We start from the raw sequence: 21,988 nt of genomic DNA, 5'->3' as shown, positions 1-21,988 counted from the left end.
CACGGGCACCCTGCCCCAGCAGAGCGGCTCTTGCAGGCTCTCTGCAGCTGCGGGCACGGCTGGGCACGGGCAAGGGACCAGAGACCTGGGCGCTCATACCGACCCCTCGGTGGATGCAGGGCCCCTTGTCTGGTGCTGCCATTGGGCACCGCCTGCACCAGCGCTGAGCAAGGCTTCCTAGGTTGCTCCTCAAGCTGGGGGAAAACACAGCCACAGATGAGGAATCAGTCATGGAATAACAGAATCACAGTGTGCCCAGGGCCAGGTCGCTGCAGGGAGCAGCCTGCACCCAGCATCCTGTTGGATCCTGCTTCCCAAACCAAATCTTTTACCTCTCTCCCTCCCCTCCTCCCTGGGAGACCCTTGGTCCCGGTCCCGCAGGATGGAAGAGGGTCTGGGGCCAGAGCTGGTTGGGAACACCAGAGCTTGGTAGCTGCAGCCAGGGCCAGGGTCACCCGCTGGTGCTGACATGTGGGGACCTGGCAAGCAGGGAGGGAGGGGGAGCTGCCAGCAGGAGAACGGTGATGGGGTGCAGGGGGTGTTACTGCATGCATGAGGTGTGCATGTTACCGCAGACGGGGACATAAGAGTTCAAGGTCCGGAGCTGTTGCAGAGCCCTCCTGAAGCAGGCAGCCCTTGCCACACACTGCTGGCAGCACATCTTGTCCTGCCCTCGCTGCCTTCGATGCGCGTGGGGTGCAGGTTCTCGCACGGGCTCACCCGTGAAGGACCCGGCTCTAGGACGCGGCCACGCAGCCGTGTCCTGCTGCCGCTGGCATCTTGAGGTCGGGCAGGGCTGAATTCCACCCCCGTTGCTGCATCCCACCTGCAGCACATCAGCACTGCTCAGGTCGCTCACTCACTGCTTGCAGGACAGTGAAAGAGCAAAGGAGATGTTCTTGGCCACAACCAGTTGGCCAGCGCAGCCTTCACCCATTTTATTGACTGTTTAAGCAGAAAAGTGTGTCTCCGTCATCCCAGGGGGTAACGTAACGATTGCCCAATGTGCCCCATAAACCCACAGCCACTTCAGGGCTCGTTCCCATCCCCTGATGTGCAGAAGTTCCGGAACTCCGGTGTGATGTCGCGGCTGCGTTACACCGGCAACCGCCCGTGCCCAGAGAACAACACAGCCCTTCGTCCCTGAACCCCACACTTCTCCCGTGCTCCCGCTTGTTTATGCCAATCCCTTCTGCCCTGGTCCCAGCCCTTCTTTCCTAGTCCCAGCTTTTTCCGATTGGTCCCTGCCCCACTCCCTTATTCCCTGACCCTTGAATTCTATTGTGGCACCACCAAATGCAGCCCCAAAAGAAGACCTCCTTCGTCCTGCTGGTGGCCGAGCGCAGCCCTTGCCGGAGCGAGGACACAAAGAGCTGCATACGGAGAGTAAGGAGCCGGTGGGTGCCGAGGCAGGTGCGGGACCAGGTCTGTGCCCCGGTCCCGCAGGCAGGGAGCACGGCCGCTCACCCCTGCCCTCTCTGCTCTGGCAGGTCCTCAAGCCCTTACCGCTCCGCAAGGTGCTGAAGCGCAGCAGGCGCAGGATCCTCCAGCTGCACGCGCCAGCCTGTCAGAGCTGGTGGGTGCTGCTTCCCGACAGCTCCTGATGGGGATGTGCCCGGGGCCCCAGCGCCCCACGGCTCTGCCCGGGCGGCGAGAGGGGACCGGGGTGCCCACACCCCTGTCCCACAGCTGCGCTCGGCTGGTCTGGGCAGCACCAATGCACTCTTATGTTTGCCTTCTGCCTTAGGCTGTTCCAACACGTGCTGGAGCTGGAGGATGAGGCTGCCAGCAGGACCAAAGTGGGGCTGCAAGAGGAGGAGGAGATGGACGTGGACGTGGAGGTGGAGGAGGAGGAGGCGATGGAGGTGGATGCGGAGGAGGAGGAGGTGATGGAGGTGGACTGAGGAGTGGTAAGGCAGCACGTGCCCCCTTCCCCTGCTGCCACTGAGGGAGGGACGGCTGCTGCCGCGCTGGGCTGGGGCTGTGTGCGATGGCCCCGCTGCAGGGACACGGTGCTCGGTGGCCTCGCCCTGGTGGCACAGGCGCCACCACCGCGCTGCCCTGCGCTGCCTTTGGGACACGTGAGCCAAGTCTCATCTCGTAGAACCCGGCTCCCAGTCCCAGCCAGGGATGAGCCCCGCGGCAGAGTCCCGCTCTTCCCACCGTGTGGCAAACACAATGACCATCAGTAGCCTCACTGAAATGACCTTGTGCTGCTTCTTTCCAGGGCTGATCCACATTGGGATTTTCTGGCGGTTATGGAGTGTTTTGGAGAAGAGTTGCTGTTTTCACAGAAGATTGGTTTTTTTTAGAAGATTGTTGTTCTATGTAGAAGAGTTGTAGATTTAAGTAATAGGGTTTTAGTATTAAGTAGAAGAGTTGTTGGTTGTTGTGTTTTGTTGTGTTGTTTTGTTGTGTTGTTCTCTTGTTTGTTGTTTTGTAAATAAATTTCTTGATGTTTTTCTGACTCAGTCTCTCTTTGCCTTTATTGTGAGCACACACGGCGTTGGCAGACAAGTGCTGTCCACTTCCTCTAGGTTCCCAGGGCTGGAGGGGCACAGGGGTGCTGGCGCTGGGTGCGGGGGCACCCCAACTGTCCTTTCATGGGTTCCCTGCCCTGGCAGAGCGGCTCTTTCAGGCTCTCTGCAGTTGCGGGCAGGGCTGGGCACGGCCAAGGGACCAATGATCTGGGCGCTCACACCGACCCCTCAGTGCATGCAGCGCTCCTGGTCTGGTGCTGCCATTGGGCACCGCCTGCGCCAGAGCTGACCAAAACTTCTCGGCCTGCTCCTCAAGCTGGGGGAAAACACGGCCACATATGAGGAATCAGTCATGGAATAACAGAATCACAGTGTGCCCAGGGCCAGGTCGTTGCAGGGAGCAGCCTGCACCAAGCACCCTGTTTTATTCTCCTTCCCAAACCAAGCCTTTTACCTCCCTGCCTCCCTTCCTCCCTGTGAGACCCTTGCTTCTGATCCCGCAGGGTGGGAAGAGGGTCTGGGGCTGTAGCTGGTTTTGGATACCAGAGTTTGGGGGGGCTGCAGTGGGTGCCAGGGTCACCTGCTGGTGCAATCGTGCAGGGATTTGCTTCTTTTCAGGGCTGATCAAAACGGGGACTTTCCAGTGTGGGAAGGTAGCTTTGAAGAGGAGTTGTTGTTTATTGTGTCGTTTTCTTTTTCCGTAAATAGTTTTCTTATGTTTTCTGACCCACGTTCTCTTTGCATTTTCTTTGAACACATGCTACCTTGGCAGTGTTATTCCCACTTACTCTGGGTTCCCGGGGTTGGAGGGGTGCTTGCACCAACCGTCCCAGGTGTTGTCCCAAAATCAGGGTTCATCACCCGGTGTGCTCATAGCCGATTAACACACAGAATTGGGATATTTGTTTATCTTATGTCTGTGCAGAGATGGGTGCTAGGTGGTAACCCCACAAAGCAGCAGAATTTGTGGGCTGGTGGGGAGTGGTGCCCCCAACACCAAAGCTGTCACCAGCTATGAGTGAGTTCTGTTATGGCCAATGCCTGCAGCGATGCCATCAAAGCAGCCATGAAACCTTCCTGCTGGAGAAAAAGGGACTCATGGGGCAAGAGGCGGGATCTTGCCCCATAACTAATAATGCTTAATAACTAATAACTAATGCTCTAGAGGCCATGACAGCCTTGGGAATGGCTGGTGCCTGGATCAGGGGCAAATGCTTTGTTGCTGTAGGTGCTGGTGTCTATTGTTTTGAAGTGATGCACGCTCAGCTCTTTTCTTCACGTCCTGCATTGCTTTGCTCTGTGCCATTAAAGAGATCAAAGGGGGCTACAAGAAAGCTGGAGAGGGATTTTTGACAAGGGCATCTAGGCATAGGACAAGGGGGAATGGCTTTAAACTGACACAACGGAGACTGAGATTAGATATAAGGAAGAAGTTCTTCCCTGTGAGGGTGCTGAGGCGCTGGCACAGGGTGCCCAGAGAAGCTGTGGCTGCCCCATCCCTGCCAGTGTTCAAGGCCAGGTTGGACACAGGGGCTTGGAGCAACCTGCTCTAGTGGAAGGTGTCCCTGCCTGTGGCAGGGGGTTGGAACTGGATGACGTTTAAGATCCCTTCCAACCCAAACCATTTTGTGACTCTATGAATCCTTGCCCTGCGTTCGAAGGGGTGCTATGGGGCCCATGGTGCCCTGGATGTGGGGTACGGGGCATGGGGAACTGCAGGCACTGGCAGTGAGTCCCGAGGGGAAGTGATGCTGCGAGATCCAAGGGTGCAGGACCCAGGGAGCGGCGGGGGGTGTGTGTGTGTGGGTGTGGGTACGGGGCTGCCCCCAGGTGCTCGTTAGCCGCGGCCCAGCCCCCTCCTTAATTAATTATCCTGAGCCGCTCATTATCGGTGCTTTGGGTCGGGCGCCCTCCCTGCGTAGGCGGGCAGGCAGCGCTGTCAGCTATGGGGGTACCGGCAGCGGCGGGAGCAGGGCTGGAGCCGCGGAGGGATGGAGCAGCGGCGGGGTACGGCAGTGCTGCTTCTCGCCATGGGTAAGGCTGCCTGGGGGGGAGTCGGGGCCGCTTCCCAAGTAGTATCCGGAGTGTGATGCGGGTTCCCTTCCTTTTCCTTCTCTCCTTACATCCTCTCGGGGCCGGTGCCGTGTGTCTCTCCCCGGTGGGTTCTGACTGCCGGTGCTGAGCTGCCCTCTGCCCGGCGTGCTGGTGCTTCGGTACCCGGGCTGTCCCCGCGTGGGCTCCCTGCCCTGACAGAGCGGCTCTTTTAGGCTCTCTGCACTTGCAGGCAGGGCTGGGGATGGGTGAGGGATGGGTCGTGTGTGTCCCAAGTGAAAGGGGGGGGGTTCATCGTGCCTGGGTGGCACTGGCACTGTGTCGGTCCAGGTCTGCCCAGGTCACCGCGGGAAGGAGGTGGGCTCTGTCCCCAGAGGTCTGGGTGCTCACACTGACCCCTCGGTGGCTGCAGGGCACCTTGCCGTGCTGCTGGCATCAGGCACTGCCTGCACCAACATTTACCAAGGCTTCTCGGAATGCGTCGTCAAGCTGGGGGAAAACATGGCTACGTATGAAGAGGCAGATGGCATCGAGCTGCAGGGGTTGCACCGAGTCTGTGGGTGAGTACAGCCTCATGCTGGGACCTCCTGCATGTCCCACCTCTGGGGTTATCTACAGCACATGGCCAGTGTGGCTTTTGGGCATTGCCCCTGGGTCAGGTGCTGCTGTCTGAAGTCTTCCCCTGCCCTGCCAGATCCCAGCCATTCATGCACATGCACTCCCCAACTTGCTCTAGTTTCAGTCAGAGCTGGTGGGCTCCATCCACCCATCTGCTGCTCAGCTCCAGCCCGGCAATAGATCCAGCCCCCAGGTTTCATTGTGCAACCTCCTTCACCCCTGCAGCCAGGAGGAGCAGGACTGGTGGCATCCAACCCTTTCTGCTCCCCTGAGAAGTCTCCCTCGGACCCTGGTTTCATCCAGCAACTCACCCATGGCTGAGGTGTCCTGGGGTCCAGCCGGGAGCAGCCTGCACCCAGTGTCCAGTTGGATCCTGCTGCCCAAACCAAGCCCTGTATCTCCCTGCTGAGAGCCCTCATCCTTCTGTCTGGAATTTGCCCCTCCCCCGGTTTTGGTGAGTTTGTAGCAAGTGCCCCAAGGTCAGAGCGTTGGGAGGACATTAATCAGCACAGCAATCCTAGTGGAACTGGGTAAGGAGGGGTGGTGTGGGGCAGGTCTGGGGAAAGGTCTGCTTGAAAAGCAGAAGCAGCGAGGCTGGGGTGGGAAGTGCGGGCAAGGGAAAGGTGGATAGAAAATGTTTGTGGAGATAAATGGAGGCAGCTCCATGTCTCCAGCAGTGAGTTGTGAGCAGTGAAAAGGAGATTTAAGGAAATGCAGACAGTAATTAAAGGAAAATCTACACGCCTTGGGGTGGTAGAATCCTGCCAGGGTGAGGCAGAGGGTGCAGTGCCCTGTGGGTCAGGCTTTCTAAGCTGCCCTGGTCTGCAGGGGAAGGCATCACCCTCAGCTATGGGATGGAGGCTCTGGATGCGCTCCTTGGAGCAGGCAGAGCTGGTTGGTGTGGATGGGGCTGCGGCAGGACAGGGGCATCCGGGATGGGGCAGTTGGTGGAGGCTGGTGGGTTGATGCTGCTGAGGCTAGTGGAGGGTCCCCCAGCGTGAAAAACACTTCAACAAAACTCTTTTGCTCAAGGAGAATGGAAAGCTAACTACCCCCCGTTATTTTTAAATGTATTTTGTTCGTGCGTTCCCCTGCCAGCAGACATGTCTGGCAAGTGAAAGGTTGGCTGTGGCCTGCTCTATTCCCCCATCTCCAAGGGACAGTCCTAGCTCAGGAGGAACAGACTCCATGGGACATGACTGAAGGCAGGGTTGAAATGGGAACTGCTCTGGTTTGGGATACATACTTTTATGTGGAAATGTGGCTTCCTGGTATTAGGAAACAACTGAGCATGCAGTGCACCATGCACTGTGGCCGGCTGCTGGAGGGTGATTCCTCTGCTAAAGCTCACATGAAATGTGTGAGTTGAAGTTTTTTACAGGCTCTGGGGCACTAACAACCACAGAACAGGTCCTGGGATCTTCCCCGCTGGCAGGGCTGGGGCACTGCACTCTGGGACATGGCAGCTTCTCCCACTGGTCCTGGTGCATGGCTAGCCAGGCTTGCTGTGGCTGGAGGAAAAGGTTGCTGATGTCCCAGCTTCCTGCCAGGAAATATTTCTGAATTATTAATCTTTAACCCTCAGCCTTCTCCCCTGCTGTCTGCTTTCCTGCCATGGCCCCCTGTCCGGGAGTGTGGGAGAGGGATGGATGCAGAGCTGGGAGCCGGGGTGGGGTGCCTGCAGCCTGCCTGGCAGAGCAGATGGAGGCTGTGAAGGGTGAAACGCTGGGAATTGCCATCCTGGCTGACAGCAGAACCATGCAGGAGCTGTCATCCCCCTTCACCAGCCCCCAGCCATCCTTTGCCCGAGAGGTTTTAACTCTCACTTGGCAGAGCTGCCTTCTGCCATGGCCGCAGGTCGGGTGCGAGTGCAGGAGGTTACCTGGGTTGGCACCAGCTTTTCTCATTATCTGGGGACATTTATTCTGCCACAGTGGCTCAGTTTAATGAACTCCTTCACAGCTGGTGTTCTGACGTAAGCCCCGGGAGGAAAACTAAGCAGAGGGCTGGGGTCTGCCTGTCATGTCCTGCACAGGGCACTTGGGTCAAAACTGAGCAGCCCTCAACCATGTGCAGGGTCCCTGCTTGGCTGCATCTCCTTTCCAAGGGGTGGCACAGGGAAGGTGGCAGAGCAATTGCTCCTGTCCTCTAGGCAGTCCCCAGTTGCAGGTAGATTATAGACCAGAGGTGGTGCCCAGCCCCAGCAAAGGGGGGGGACAGGAAAACAGAGGTGGAGGGAGGGCAGGGGCTGGCAGAGGCTGGGGTGCTGGCTGGGACTCAGGGGTGCTGCCCATGGCTGGTCCCTGCCTCTTGCCCTGGTGTTGCTCCAAAGAAGCTGCAATAGAAAGATGCTTTTGCAAAGCTCTTTCCAGGTAAAAGAAACAGGTTTCTTGGGGGAAGTCATAGGGGGAAGGTTAGTGGCAAGCGTGGCGTGGAGCCTTATCTGTCCCTTGGGGAAGTCTTTGTTTTGGAGGAGAACCACTTCCAGAGGGGAGGATGGCCTGTGACATTGTCTGAAACTTTGAGGTTCCTGCTGTTCTATTTTGTGGGTTTGTACCTACTAAACAGAGACTTTGGCTGTGAATTCAGCTGTGTCAGGACTTATGGACACACTGGTGTGCACGCAGCAACCTGCCAGGCTGTGGCTGCCCTCCCTGTCACATAACAGCACCCAGAGCAGCCTCTGGGGAGTCTGGTATGGAGTCTAATCCTCCCCAAAAAAACCTAATCAGGTGGGGTACCTGTTCTGCTGCTCCCCACACCATGTGAGGGGACATGGTGCAGCCCGGTACCTGCTGTCCTTGTCCCTGGACAGCCAGAGTCCACCCCTGCATGCTCAGCTTGACACCCATGGGCTCGATGGAAACGGCTCAAAACCAGCTTCTTCAGTGCCACCATGCTTCTGTACCAAAGGTAAGGAAGGAGCTCGGGGAGAGGATAAAGCCTTGGCAGGCCCCAGTGTGCTGGACCAGTGGGGTTCACTGTGCCCCTCCTGGGACAGTCATCTTGGGAGCCGTGGTTTTCAGCCCCATTTCTGCCAGGGCTTTTCCTTACCTAGTTCTAGCTCTGGATCTGAAAAAATACCCAAATTTCAATCCCAGGGGATGCAGCCAAGGGGGTCCACAGTGAGCAGCTCCCGGTTTATTCCCACAGGGCCATGGGTTATCTTTGCCTGTCTTGTATTTCTCTGGTGCTCTCCAAGAGCCTCTTTCCCACTGAATGGCTTCTGCTCGTGCAGGGTAACACCCAGCAGATAAATGGAGATGTGTCAGATGAGAACACAGTGAATAACTCCTGCTCCTGCCCATACCTTAGTTACAAAGCTGTGATGGTCTGCAGGAGCTGTTGTCCTTCTACTTGATTTGTGCTCGTATTTCACCCTTGGCTCAGCTTGGAGAAAGCTATCAATGAAACACCCTGTGCCTTTGTTTGCAGCCTGTTTTAGATACTTGGGGTGCTTGGTGTCAAAGGGAAACTTTATTGATGGAAAATAATGGATTTTATTGACTTCCAGAGAACGAGGAAAAAGGCATGAAATAATTTGTGTGTTCTGAGGTTTGGAGTTTTAGCCAAGATGCTCTGGGAGACAATGGAGAGGATGGATAGTCTGGGATGCTTGCACAAAACACAGGTGACAGCAGGACCCTGCTTGGCATCTTGCTGCTGTGCAAGATGGGCTGATGGTGTCATGTCTCCCCTGGCTGCAGGTACTGGGATGAATTTCATGCGTGTGCCCTGACAGCACTCTGGGAGTGCCAGAAGGAAGCAGCAGCCATCTGGGAGATGCTGAGAAGAGAGTCTCGGAAAATCAAATTTCAAGGCAGCTTGTTTGACCTCTGCAGCCCCAGCACAGCCCAGAGCTTTGCCTGGACCCGTGTTCCGAATGTTTCAATCCTTGGCATCCCCCTCATTGTTACTTGGATGAACTTATAAACTGCAGCTCTGTGAGTATCACAACAAAGGTGGTGGCAGCATGTGTTGTGGCATCTTCCTGATCGCTTTTCCAAACCTTTGAGGAATACACTGTGCAGCGCTCAGCGAACACTTGGCTCCATCCTGCACCTGTGAGAGATGGAAGAGCTCGGCAACATCTCCTGGGATTTGCTGTTTCTCTGTAATTTGGAATAAGGCCTGTCCCCGTCTGCCTCAAGGCAGGGACAGATCTGGCTGACTGCAGAATTTGGGAACTTGTAGATACGGGGCAGAGGATTTGGGGAAAAATGGTAAGTTGGTTCTGAACGCTGGATGCTTTTGCATTCTTGTGTGGCTCCTGGAAGGAAACCTGTTTGCTTTGCTGACTCTTTCCACCAGATCAGCTCTCCAGGTTTTTTATTTGGGCACTAAAACTAAGATGGGAATTTTTACCACTGACTTGTGAGGGGCAGGGGATGGTGTGTGTTCTGTCACAGGCAGAAAAGAGACCTTGCCTCCCTGTATTATCCCTTTTAATTTGAGGATGTGGTGAAACCCCTGCATCCCCATGTACCTAATCACAGGTGCATGACTTCTTCTCTTGCATGCATCTGGATTCCTGAGTAACTGCTGTGTTATGTGTAAATCCCTTTTCTAAGGAAATAAAGGGCAAAAATATTTGGGGGGGGGTGAGGGTGGTTGGGGGCGACAGAATGTCAAGCTAGCAGGACAGAGCAGACTTATAGCATCTCCTGCTTTAAAGCTTTCCCCAAGGTACCTGTAAGCAGCTATGTGGGTGCCAGTGTGTAATTCCAGAGTATTAAAGTTTGTTGTAGAGCCTACAGCATGGGAGAAGTTATTTGTCCTGGCTCTTGTTTGATAGCACAGTCTTCTCTTGTCTCCTTTGCAGCTCAGGGCATTGTTAGTTTTGCAGCTTCAGTACAAGCACAAAAGTATTTGCAACAGAGAGGTGCTTGCAAGTGGTTGTCAGAAAAACACAACAATATTATTGGGCACTACGAGGCAGTTCAGCATTTGAGGATGCTGCTGAAGCTCTGTGCCCTGTGTGGCTGCACAGCCTACAGGAGCTATGCCTAGCAGAGTATTTCAGGCTGCCTTTCACACATCATTTTGGCTGTTTCCACAGATTGTTTGGCCCCTTCCCAGGGCACTTGCTTTGTCTTTGTCCGCCCTGTGCGGAGCTGGGCACGCTCATGGCTCCTCATGCTCCTGAGAAACATTGAACAAGGACCTTGTGCTGATGGTTTGAGCACTGCTCACCATGGGAGTGGGCACAGCAGTACATGCCACCACCCATAAATAAGGACATTCTGAAATGGTGTCCCAAATCCTGAAGAAAATGTGCTTTACAGTGTGAGCAGGCAATCTGAGGCCCTGCTAGTTCCAGAGATCCCACTGGATGTGTTATAGGCATGTGGGCAAGCTTCTACAGCAAAGGATCTTCCTGCCAATAGTGGTGTTGGGTCATGCTGCTCTCACTTGGCATTCACATGTTCTTCCTTCTAGTTTCCCTATCATTTAACTCTGCTCCCGCAGCAGCAGGAGGGAGTGAATAAATTGAGGCAAATTCCAAGAAACAATTCAGGGAGGAGCAGTTGGTGTTCAAACAGCACTTCAACATGAGGCATCTGAGCACTCTAGAGACAACAGAGCTGTTACTGATGTACTTGGCATCTCAGGCCCAAAGTCTTACGGGAAGTAGTGGAGAAAGGGTAAAGCAGAGCACTGCAAAACCTGGAGGGAAACACTTTGGGTTTTGTTCTTATTCCATTCCAACAGCAGTGTGTGCTCTTTGATCCTGTTCCCCACTCCCCATTCTCTCGTCTCCTACCTGTGGTGTGAGATGGAGAAAGCTGAAGCAGGTGGGTACTGTGCATAACCGAGGCTGGAGTCTTTTGGATCCAAATGCTGTACCTGCTCCTTGTTTAGAATAGGTGTTTAATGCCTTTAGGAAAAGAAGTCAGCACAGCCACCCAAAATCCCACAACTCTTGGCTTCTCTTTGGATTTAGCAACTTTCTCTCTGTTAAAATTTTCCTACTTCTAAACAGCCTTGGGGAAGGGGAATATAAAAGTCTCAGCAGAGATCTCCAAGAAGTCTTTCTGCAGACCCATGGATGCAAATAGCTGACACTACCGCTGTCCCTAAGAAGAGCAGGTGTTGGGGCATATCTTCCCTGGAAGCAAATCCCTCAACTATTGCACACAAACCCCAAAGATTCATTAAGAAACAAAGACCATCTGCCACCGTTCTGGTCTGAAGCAGCAGATTATGTTTTTTTAAGCCAAAGGTGAAAGCATGTGAGTGTAAATTGGGTGTCTCAATATGGGAGTGATGAATTTCAGAGGTTCCCTCCTTGATCAGTATTTTAGTTTTAGCACAACTTCTCCTATGACTGTGACAATTACAGTAGATTTCCTTTAAAAAGAAGTAATATACAGACTCAGTCCTCACAGGCAGTCAGCAGACTTTCAGAAAGCATTTCTGATCTCACAGCATGCTTCGTGCTGAGCCACTGCAGCTTGTGGGATGTCCCACAGCCTCGGTGTTAAATCCACGTTTGTCAAGGATTCTTCTCATGGCCTGGCTCTGAGTTTCTCTGGATACAAAGCTGTACCCAGACTTCATGCCTTGCAATGGAGGCTGCTGAAGCACTTACAGCATACCTCATGTGTTCAGGGTGTAAGGGGGTGTTCCTTGGTCCAAAGTTTTTGTGCCTGTTCTTACAGGGGAACCAAGATAGCACCTTTCCATACAGTGTCACAGCAGCTCTGGGATCAGCTGCCCATTCTCCTTTAAGAAATGGGATGAATGTGGCTTTCCCTCTTGCACTCATAGTCACTGTAATCAATCCTGCAGCTCGCACTTGCCTTAAGACCCCTGTTGAAGAAGACGGGAGTTCCACTGTGCTGTGGGGTTGAACCTTGAACTAAACCTGCAAACTTTCCCTGTGCGGGGCTATTTCTCAAGAATAGCAACAAAAAGCAGGAGAGGACAAAATGACCCTGAAAGAGCCTTAAAATACCACTGACGCCAAGTCAGTGCTTGTCAGCCCCGAGGCTGAGTGTGCCCTTTGCTCTGCCCGATGCCAATCGCGCCCAGCTCACTGCTCTTTTCTGAAGGAGATACTGGCACCTACTGGAGGTCCAGTTTATATCCAGGCTGAAGGTGACTGGAAGCCAGGCAAGTATCCTTACGCACGAGAAACAAGCGGATTTTGAGGAGGGATGAACTGTATCTTGCTGACTGCGCAGCAGAACTGCAGGGGAAGCCCTAGGAAGTGACCTCTGGGTGTTCCTCCAGCAAGCGCTGGCTCCTGCCCAGGAAGAAACTTGCATCAAGTCTTCCCTCTGAAAGATTCAAACTGTGCTTAAAGAGGCTTTTGGTCAGGAAAAGATCCTGGCGAAATCCCAGGGTGTAAAAAAAGTTCTATCTTAAACAAGTGTAACCGGCAGTCCTCCTCTGCAGCAGACCTGCCAAGTATTTAAAACATCAGGATGTTATCCTGCCTTAATTTACAGGATCTGAATAGGAGAGCAGGAATTGAAATACAGCTCCCCCAGTAACAAAAGCCAAAAGAGCAGCTTCAAAGAGCTTATCAACTTGTGCATCTCAAATCATCCCACCACTTTTCAACAAGGTGAATTAGCAAATAACTCGCTCAAATTAACACTTATACAAAAGAAAGTTACTGCAGCAAGATGCTGCACAGAAGAAAAATCTGTCTTCAGAAGTGGGTTTGCCCTCATTTGGGATTGCACAAACTGGCCCTCAGTGGAAACCAGGCAGGATACAGGTCTGCAGGATCTGGAGGAACCATCCAGCTCTGGCCCCTTGGCAGTAAGGTGGTGTCCTTGCCTGCCCACAGGTTATGCTTATTTGAAGTGCCTCTAAATAAAGGCACATCCTGTTATTCTGAGAAACAAGCAGCAGTGTTTCATTTAACTAAACATCACCCCTGCCAGATCAGATCTGTTGCTAGACTTCTGCAGCCTGCCAGAGAGCAGCATGACCCCAGGACAGCTCCAGCCTCGGGCTGAACATGTGGAGACCCTGGACTGCCAACACTCCTCCTGAAGCGAGGGTTATGCTGCTGACTTCCACCACAGCCCTCGCTGATGTCTTCATTTTGGAGCAGAGGTATGAAACAGTTATTGTAGGAATTTTTGTGTCCTAGAGAGTGGGCATCTTACAGTCACGTGTTCTCTGGCTGTATCCTTCTGTTGCCATGATACAGACACTCATGGTGTCCTTGAAGAGCTCAGCTTCCCAGGAGAACCGTAACACGCTCACAGCAACATAATATTTTTATTATTATAAAAGATTTCTTCAGCAAACTGCTGTCTGACATATCTATGTATTAAACATGGAAACAGCAAACAACCATCCAACATTATAGGTTATTTAGGGTCTCAGCTGGTGATTTGGGTAAGTACAACTATTTCCTTTCTCCCCATTTGTTCACTTTGACTTTTTTCCCAACCAAAGGTTGGAAGTAACAGCTCCCAGCCTTGCTGCTCACTGTGCAGCTCCCCCAAGAAGAGCTGACCGTTGCATTACCCATACAGGGCACTCCCATGTTTAGTTCCAGATGCTCCTCACGCATCAAGTTTTGCTACCTGGCTTTGAACAGTCTCATGAGTGAAGAGTTTAAGAGCACACTTGCCATACAGTCATTAAATGCTTTGTGTTAGCAAAATAAACATCTGTTCTTCCCCTGTTGTCGACTGAGGCCAGAGGAGATGCTCACACTCATGCAGTCACCAAGATCCCCACAAAAAAACCCCACCCAAGTCTAAACAGACCTGCTGTGCTTCTTCAGTGATGATTCTTGGGCATTATATGCACTTGTGCTGAAAACAATAACATAATGCAGCATGTTGTTGCCAGAGCGAGTCTATACATTGGATTTGGGGGCAGAATTGAGGGGGATTTCTCTGAGTTCTATCCTCATGCAGAGGTACTCCCCGATGGCAGCCATCAGCGCGGTGCACACGATGTGCACCAGCCACCACGTCAGGGTGGAGGGAAAGTGCGAGTTATAAATCCAGCAGCCCAGAAGGTGGAAGAAGTGAACTGTGACTGTGAAATCCAGGCACTGCTTTCCTCGGCGGATGAAGTACAGCAAGCCCAGAGCACTGCAAAATAAACACGGAGATTAATAAACTCTGCCATGCCTCTGGAAAAGGGGATATAGCAAGAGCTATCAGCAGTTGTCACTGCAGGTTATTTAGCTGGTTTGAAACTTCTCAAATGTTTTAAGGATAGGTTGCTCCTGACCTTTCTCCTGGCTGCTGCAGCAAGACTTAAATGCTTACAGCTTTTTAATTATATGATGGCAGGGAAATGAGCTTTTAATGTAGGGAATGAGGCAGTAATTTTTAAATCCAGAATTTCTGCCCAGTGGCAGGGGCAAAATACATTCTTGCTTATAGATAAGCATTTGCTGACATCCGTTAATTCTAACTTCCAGTAAAATCTCTCACAGAAGCAAATCTCATTGCCAGCTGGGAAGCTGAGGCAGTGAAATGAAATAACTTATCCAGGCTCCCGGGAGTCGGGAGAAGCTCCCAGCTGCCCTCAAGAGACATGCTCAGCCAGGCACAGGGCTTTCAGGAGATGCTGAATTCTCTTAATGTTAAGAAAGAACAAAACACAGGAGCTCCAGCTAGTTGCTGACTTACCAGGTGAGCGCATTGAGGACGAAAGCCATCATGGAGAGCCTCCCCGGCGGGGTTGAGAAGCCTAAAATCTACATGGGACTATTAGTAGGAAACCATGGCACAAATCGCAGCCCAAGCAAGTAATCTCCTCCCGTGGCCCCGCCGCACCGGCACGGCCCTGCGCTGATTGGGATCTATGAGAGGAGCCCGAACAGTTACAGCAGTCCTTCCAAGAGCTCTGTCTGGGGGCGCCTGTAGAAAAGGGACAGGTCTGTTTCTGTACTGAGAGGCACCCTCTACACAAGAGGGTGGTGGTGGGGGGTGTGTGTCTCCATACTGGGATAACTATATGGGAGAAGTGGCTTTATACCGGTGTGTCTGTCTACTGCGGGTACCGCTACACAGCGAGGTGCTGTCCTTATAGCGGGGGCACCTCTATCCAACGGCAGGGGCCTGCCTCCATCCTGGGGGCACCTACAGGTCTGTCTGTATATGGGGGGGCTGTCCCTAACACCGGGGGATACCGCCCGCCCCCCCGAGCGAGGCCCCCTCCCCGCGCCCTCACCTCGTCGCTGAAGACCTGGTGTAGGGAGGGCCCGGTCCTGCCCAGGGTGCCGAGGAGGGCGAGCCAGAGCCCGAGCGAGCTGTAGTACCCCGCCTGCAGCAGCACCATCTGCGCCACGATCAGCGCCGGGTCCCACACGTAGCTGCGGAACTGCGCCGCCATCGCCCGCCCGCCCCGGCGCGTCCGGAAGTGGCGGTCTCCGCCGCCGCCCGGCAGCGCCCCCTAGCGCGGTGGAGGGCTTTCCGAGGTTGCCCCCCCTACCCCCGGCCCTGACCGTGACCCCCGGCGGGCAGCGGGCCGGTTCTGCGGCGGGGGAAGGGGGGTCCGAGCCGGGGTGCCGCTGCTCCCGCCCTCGCTGCACGGCAGGGAAGCGCCGGGGAGCCGAGCCCGCCGGTTAACGCGGCCCGGAGGAGCCCTGGACCACCGGCAGCGGCTGAGGTGTCACCCGTGAGCGCAGAGCGGGGGGCGGCTGCGGCGGGGGACACGGCGCGACTTTGGTTTGTTAGACAGGAGTTTGTCAGCAGCGGGTTTTGTCAGCAGCTGATGCTGGCGGGCGCTGGGCTTTGCCCATCTCCTGCACGGTGCCGAGGTGGGTTTGTTTCAGTGGCTCCCGGGCTGCGTCAATAGGAGCGTGAGCAGCAGGTCAGGGAGGGGATCCTGCCCCTCTGCTGTGCTCTGGGGAGACCCCCCCTGCATCCTGCATCCAGCTCCGGGGCAACAGCACAAGAGGGACGTGGAGCTGTTGGAGCGAGGCCAGAGGAGGCCACGGAGCTGCTGCGAGGGCTGGAGCAGCTCTGCTCTGGAGCCAGGCTGAGAGAGCTGGGCTGGGGCAGCCTGGAGAAGAGAAGGCTCCTTAAGAGGAGACCTTAGAGCAGCTCCAGTGCCTAAAGGGGCTACAGGAAACCTGGAGAGGGCTTTGGGCAAGGGCCTGTAGGGACAGGACAAGGGGAATGGCTTTAACCCGCCAGAGGGGAGATTGAGATGAGCTCTTAGGCAGAAGCTCTTCCCTGTGAGGGTGCTGAGGCGCTGGCACAGGGTGCCCAGAGAAGCTGTGGCTGCTCCATCCCTGGCAGTGTTCAAGGCCAGGTTGGACACAGGGGCTTGGAGCAACCTGCTCTAGTGGAAGGTGTCCCTGCCCGTGGTGGGGGGTTGGACCTGTATGATCTTTAAAGTCCCTTCCAACTGAAACCACTCTATGATTCTATTATTCGATATTCAATTCTATGATGATTCTATTATTCAATAGTTTGTCTGAGCAGCCCTTGCTAGAAAGACACAGGTACTGAACATACGAGCAATGATTGTTCTGGGATATATTGCTTTCATCTTCAGGCCACTTCCCGTAGGTGCTGAGACTGCTGGTAGTTGCTGCCGAGGCATACTTGTTTTAATTTAGGCTGTAGAACACCAAGATGTTGTTACAAGTTCTGGTACACACTGGTGGCATCTTTCTGTTATTCCGCTGGTCACATGTAGGGCTTGGCTTCTTTTGGGAGGTTTCTTCTGGTACGTGGTGGTTTCTTCTTTTTATGCCTCATGAAATGGCCAGGTGCCAGAGTCCCTCCTTCTCAGCTCTGCCGCTCTGTGATCTGCTCTTGGCTGCTGGACATTGTGTTAGTGGCTTCAAGTAAGCTGTTCTGCTCACTTGGCTTCTGATGTGAGAATTGTGGCTACCTGAATGCTAAAATCCTCAAGGCTTCATGGGACAAGGGAGCTGGAAAAAGGAGAGGCAGCACCCCTGAGGTGCTCCGATGGTTGTGGGAGTTGCCACAGAGCTCGGTCACCTGGAAAAGAGAGGAGGAGGGCAAAAAGGGAACCTAGCTTTTATGGGAGGTTGTAGACTCACATCACTTGTGGGTGTGGAATACTTCTAGCTATGGGAACTCAGATTATGATCTCTGACATTCATGACGTTTTTCCATGTTCCCATATGGGAAGTTCCCTATGCCACTCTGCTGCGTGTTTTTCCTTCCTTATTCTGTGGATGTCATGTGCGAAGGCAGGTTTGACACATTTTCCTCTCTGTTTCCAGACCTGCTCCTCCTAGAAAGGATTGTGCAAGGTGGAGGCTGCGTGTGATGGATGTGGGGCACTGCTGCTGAGTTCTCACTTGGGCCTTCGGAGAATTTGTCTTTGCAGAAGCTTTCGGCCTTAGTCAGCACAGAACTGAACATTGGGAAAATCCCAGCCCTGGGAGGGCTGTCTGCTGCCAGCACATTGCTAAGCATGAACTGTGAGCCTCAACACTTCCTCTGTTAATTCTGGGTAGAAATTGGTATCTTTTCTTGAAATGTGGTGTGCTTGGCTCTCCGAGACGTGCAAACCACAACTTAGAAACTACTTTTCTCTTCTTCTTTCCTTTTCAAGCTTTATAGGACTGACTTCCCTTTGCCAGCAAAACATTTTGCTAGTTTAGTCATAGATACTAAAACTCTCAAGCTGGTGTGAGGTAGGACTGTTGATTAATTGCTGGGTGTCTTTCCAAAGACATCAGCAACAATATTTCTGGTTTATCCAACAGTCCCTGGGGTCACAGGGTAGGAGCTGGTGTTCCGGGAGGCACTGACTCAAATTCCTTCCAAATTAGAGACTCCTCCCTGCTTGGTTGCTGCCAATTGAGGGCAGCTCCGCTCTGCTTGAGTCCAGGCTCCCTCCTGCAGTGTGCCAGGATGGACACGGTGAAGCGCTGTGGCACCAAGACGTTTGTGCTGCGACTCAGCTGCAGCCCGGTTCCTGAGTTCATTTCCTGGCTGACTTCATGAGGGCATGTGGCATGGATTAGGCTGTCCCTCCCCTCCAGGCTGATCCCACTGAGGGGACCGTGTCCTTCTCCTGGAAGAGGGGGTGTTCTCCTGACAGGGATCCTCGCCCCACAGCCCTGCTCCGTGGGAAGGGTTTGAAGTGGACTTGGAAAGCAAACATTGGGGAATTAAGTAGGAGAACTCAATTTGACTTCACTTCCTCTTTAGTTCAAAGGAAAGTGGGAGATGGCTGTGGAGGAAAGACGTGTTGAAGGGGAAAAGGATGGTGAAACACAGAGATCATGCTGCTGACCTGGCTTCTGGTTAGAATGTCCCTTTTTAGCCTGTTGTGTGAGTGACATCTGCGTGTCGTGAGGAGCAGCAGGTGGAAGGAGAAGTGGCGATATGCCCAGGACGTAGCAGATCCCCGGGAATGTACGCAGGTCACACGCAACTACCGTGGTCACTTCTTTATAAGGAGTGTGGAAAAATAATGCCCTATTTAGCCAGGGATTCTTTCCATAAGAAATAGCTGTAGAGGATGGTATTGTTTTTCCTCCTTGGGAAGGAGGAAAACAGGAAGCTGTTTATGTAGGTGATCCATATTTTACCAGCTGGTGTCTAAAGGGCAGTGCTGTCTGAACTGACCTTTCCTGGGGTTCGTTTCCCTTTTGCCAGACAGGTAGGATTTGTGCTAAGGTAACCTTTGCTAAAGGGACAGTAAGGCTAGGTGATCTTAAGGTCCCTTCCAACCCGAACCATTCTATGATTCTATGATTTCCAGAATAGCTTGGCCTTAAGGAGCTCAAAATATGAGCTCAGAGTTTTCAGCCGCTCCTCTTCCTCCACCCATGCAGTGTGCAGGTGTTTTCCCAAAGAGCTCAGTGTACCCAGTGGAGTTAAGATGTATTAAAACTCTACTTAAGGTTTCTTGTGCTTGAGAATCCTGCTCTAAGCTCGTTTTTGCCTGTAGGATCTGTGCTGAGCTTGGCTGAAGAATCTCTTTCCTGGCTTAGTGCAGTAGCATTTCTGATTTAGAATTGCCTGAAGAGCTCTGCATGTGGCCTTCTCAAGACATTTCTTGATGTGTCATGTAAAAATGTGATTCCCCTCACCCTCCCAACGCATTGTATTTGGACTCCATTCCGCTTCCAGTATGTTTGGGTCATGTGGCAGGTCTTTATTTTTATTTTCAATGCAATAATTAAGTAACTGCTGAACGCTGTTGGGAACAATGGTGGCCAGGCTGTGTTAGATCTCTGCCAACTGTATTTTTAAATGGAGAAAGGAACTGACACACCTTGAATGTGAAAATTCATCACCTAGAACAAATCTGTGGCTTTACATGTGTTTTATTGTAATTCTGCTTCTCTTGCTTAAAGTGAGGTTACAGGAAAGTCCATTCCACTTGTGCACTTTTTGTCTCTGGGCCTATTTGTCCTGTTGCTCTCGGTGTGTGTCATACACCCACGACTTTTCTGCATGATTCCAGAGAGAGGAGAATGTCAGCATTTCGAGAGGGGACATTTGAAGGGCAAATGAAGCAAAATGAGGCTATTTTACGTTTTGTGTTTACAGAACCATATTATGACTTTTGTGGCTGCATTTCCTTTCATATGAATTCTCTTAAGATACAGTGGCAGAAAGCTTCTCTCTGTGTGTGTGTGTGTGTGTGTATGTGTGTGTGTGTGTGTGTGTGTGAGGGAGGTAGATCTATTCAATGCGCTTTCAAAATGTCATTGGTAAAGTCACGTAAATTTGTTCTCAGAGTTGGAAAGTACCTGAGGGTTGAGTTTAACTTTTTGTTTCCAGAAGCCCAAGATTTCCTTCCATTTGCTGGAAGGACTATGTGTGCAGTGTGACTTTGATGGACAATCTGCATGTCCCTGGGCCAGGTAGGGAGACTGGCCCCTCTCTGTTCTGCTAAAGCAGAAGGTCCCTAGGTGGGGAAAATGCTGTCCTGTGCCATGCAGGGGGACTTTTTGGTGTGTGTTGAGCGGTGAGACAACCAGGAGGAGCATGGTATAATGTGCTTGTTTGGAGAGGAAGTGAAGCAGCAAGTTAGCAGTGTTCGTACCCGCAATAGAGAGATGGTTTTCAAAGCATCTTTATGGTGGTTGCTTTACCTGGAAGGGGGTGTAGAGGGGTCACGGCCACATGCACACAAATACCGGTGCCATTTAGGGGGTTAGGGAGGAGTGGAGTGATTCTGGCCACCTTGTGCTGCTGTATCCTGTCTGGCAGATGTTGCCATGGTGTGGACCAGTCTTTGCATATTCAACGCAGCCCATGTGCCCTTGTTCCTCTCCATCTTCTGCTGCCCACCTCTGCTGGGTCTCTAGAGCTGGAGACTCACTGGGCTCGACTCCCTGGCTGCACCAGGAGTGATTTGCATCAGTTTCTCTATGTGATGAAGTGAGGGTCATAAGGAAAGTTGTAACAGCAGAGATCCCTCCCATGTGTCCTTGGTGGCCCTGGATGCTGAGGTGAACCAGAGGGTTAGTGGTACATCACTGTCCTTAGCACAGAGGGTCATGTGCTAGAGGAGGCTCCACCACAGCCTCCTCCAGGCTGGCTCCTACCTTCACCTGGATGCCTGCTGTCTGCAGATCTTATTTTAAAGCTCTGAGCACCTCTCCTTGTCACTTTGTATTATGCCAACCAGCTCCACAGCCAGTTCAGAGATTCTCCTGCCAGCGCTCAAATGTGCAGGCATGGTCCTAACAAACATCAAGACGACCTCTTGACTGCAGCTCACACCCCCTGTACCTCTTCATTCCCAAAGGAACAGGCAGTTGGGAAGGCTGCTTCACCTTAGGGATCTTTTTGGCTTGAGGGCTGGCATGCTAACGTGAGGCAGGGGGAGGGCTGGAAGTTCTTTTGGGAGAGCTTTGTAGTGCTGGGTCAGAGTTTGTATCCAGCATCCATCCCTACCTGTCAGGTGGGATCATGGCTCACCTCCTTTGCAGGCTGTACATTGCTTTCCCATTAAGGAAATACTCCCTACGAACAAGAGCCCAAATTGCAAACTGATGTGACTGCAGCATGAACGAGGGCCTGACACGGTGGGTACCAGTGTGGTAGTTGGGGTGTTCCTCAGATTGTGAAGGGGCTGTAGTGGATGTTTCAGGCAAATTCCAATGGTCAGGAAAAGTCATTAATGAGAGAAGAAAACTAAAATAGTTGTACTGTGGAGATGGTTTTTTCCCTTCTTTATCTCTGTGGGGTTTTCGCACTTGCCGCTTTCAGAGAAGACAGATGAAGTGGTTTCATTTTCCACCTCTGTCAAGACCCGAGTGATGTAACACCCCCGATAACCAGCGGTGACACCAGAGCCCGAGTGGTTCTCGGTTTGGTGTGAATGTGAGACTGTCACTTGTGGAACGCTGTGAAAGCCACCCACTTTCTTTCTGCCCCCTTGCTTTCCACTTCCCCCTCGCTTTCTCTCTCTCCCTCCTTTTTTTTCTTCCCCCTTCCCCCTTCCCCTCTTTCTTCCCACGTGCTCCCTCTTTTTCACCCTTTCCCTTTCGTAGAATCCCAGACTGGTTTCGGTTGGAAGGGATCTTAAACGTCATCCAGTTCCAACCCCCTGCCACAGGCAGGGACACCTTCCACTAGAGCAGGTTGCTCCAAGCCCCTGTGTCCAACCTGGCCTTGAACACTGCCAGGGATGGGGCAGCCACAGCTTCTCTGGGCACCCTGTGCCAGCGCCTCAGCACCCTCACAGGGAAGAGCTTCTGCCTAAGAGCTCATCTCAATCTCCCCTCTGGCAGGTTAACGCCATTCTCCTTGTCCTGTCCCTATACGCCCTTATAACAAGTCTCTTTCCCTTTCGCCCCTTTTCCCTCCTTTCCGCCGCGTCTTTCCCCCCCACACCCAGCCGGGGCCGGGGCGGGGCGGGGGCCGCGGGCATTCCCGGCGGGGCGGGGGGGGGCG

General features: G+C 53.0%; 2 protein-coding genes across 2 annotated transcripts; one reads left to right on the top strand and one right to left on the bottom strand.

Moving 5' to 3' along the window:
• The first annotated feature begins 4,459 nt into the window (after positions 1–4,459).
• LOC115615275 (neuritin-like) lies at positions 4,460–9,995 on the top strand. The gene is made up of 3 exons (XM_030503227.1): positions 4,460–4,514; positions 4,945–5,092; positions 8,858–9,995. Exons 1-3 carry the CDS (start codon positions 4,472–4,474, stop codon positions 9,081–9,083), a joined length of 417 nt encoding a protein of 138 aa, XP_030359087.1. The 5' UTR covers positions 4,460–4,471; the 3' UTR covers positions 9,084–9,995.
• A 3,373-nt stretch (positions 9,996–13,368) lies between these two features.
• Positions 13,369–15,503, bottom strand: SYS1 (SYS1 golgi trafficking protein). The gene is made up of 3 exons (XM_030503419.1): positions 15,312–15,503; positions 14,768–14,835; positions 13,369–14,221 (listed from the first exon to the last, which is right to left on the bottom strand). Exons 1-3 carry the CDS (start codon positions 15,471–15,473, stop codon positions 13,981–13,983), a joined length of 471 nt encoding a protein of 156 aa, XP_030359279.1. The 5' UTR covers positions 15,474–15,503; the 3' UTR covers positions 13,369–13,980.
• Between the last annotated feature and the right edge of the window lie 6,485 nt (positions 15,504–21,988).

The sequence above is a fragment of the Strigops habroptila genome, chromosome 13 (assembly GCF_004027225.2).
Source record: "Strigops habroptila isolate Jane chromosome 13, bStrHab1.2.pri, whole genome shotgun sequence".
In the NCBI taxonomy this organism is placed as follows: domain Eukaryota; kingdom Metazoa; phylum Chordata; class Aves; order Psittaciformes; family Psittacidae; genus Strigops; species Strigops habroptila.
The sequence above is the reverse complement of the archived record's forward strand: the minus strand, read 5'-3'. Positions and strand labels throughout refer to the sequence as shown.

What these genes read in the sequence shown, in the direction of transcription:
- LOC115615275 (XM_030503227.1), top strand. Translation starts at nt 4,472, where the DNA reads ATGGAGCAGCGGCGGGGTACGGCAGTGCTGCTTCTCGCCATGG. An exon ending in AGTGCTGCTTCTCGCCATGG is followed by an intron (nt 4,515 to 4,944) that starts GTAAGGCTGCCT and finishes CGGTGGCTGCAG; the next exon opens with GGCACCTTGCCGTGCTGCTG. An exon ending in GGGTTGCACCGAGTCTGTGG is followed by an intron (nt 5,093 to 8,857) that starts GTGAGTACAGCC and finishes CCCTGGCTGCAG; the next exon opens with GTACTGGGATGAATTTCATG.
- SYS1 (XM_030503419.1), bottom strand. Translation starts at nt 15,473, where the DNA reads ATGGCGGCGCAGTTCCGCAGCTACGTGTGGGACCCGGCGCTGATCGTG. An exon ending in ACCAGGTCTTCAGCGACGAG is followed by an intron (nt 14,836 to 15,311) that starts GTGAGGGCGCGG and finishes AGTCCCATGTAG; the next exon opens with ATTTTAGGCTTCTCAACCCC. An exon ending in GTCCTCAATGCGCTCACCTG is followed by an intron (nt 14,222 to 14,767) that starts GTAAGTCAGCAA and finishes TTTATTTTGCAG; the next exon opens with TGCTCTGGGCTTGCTGTACT.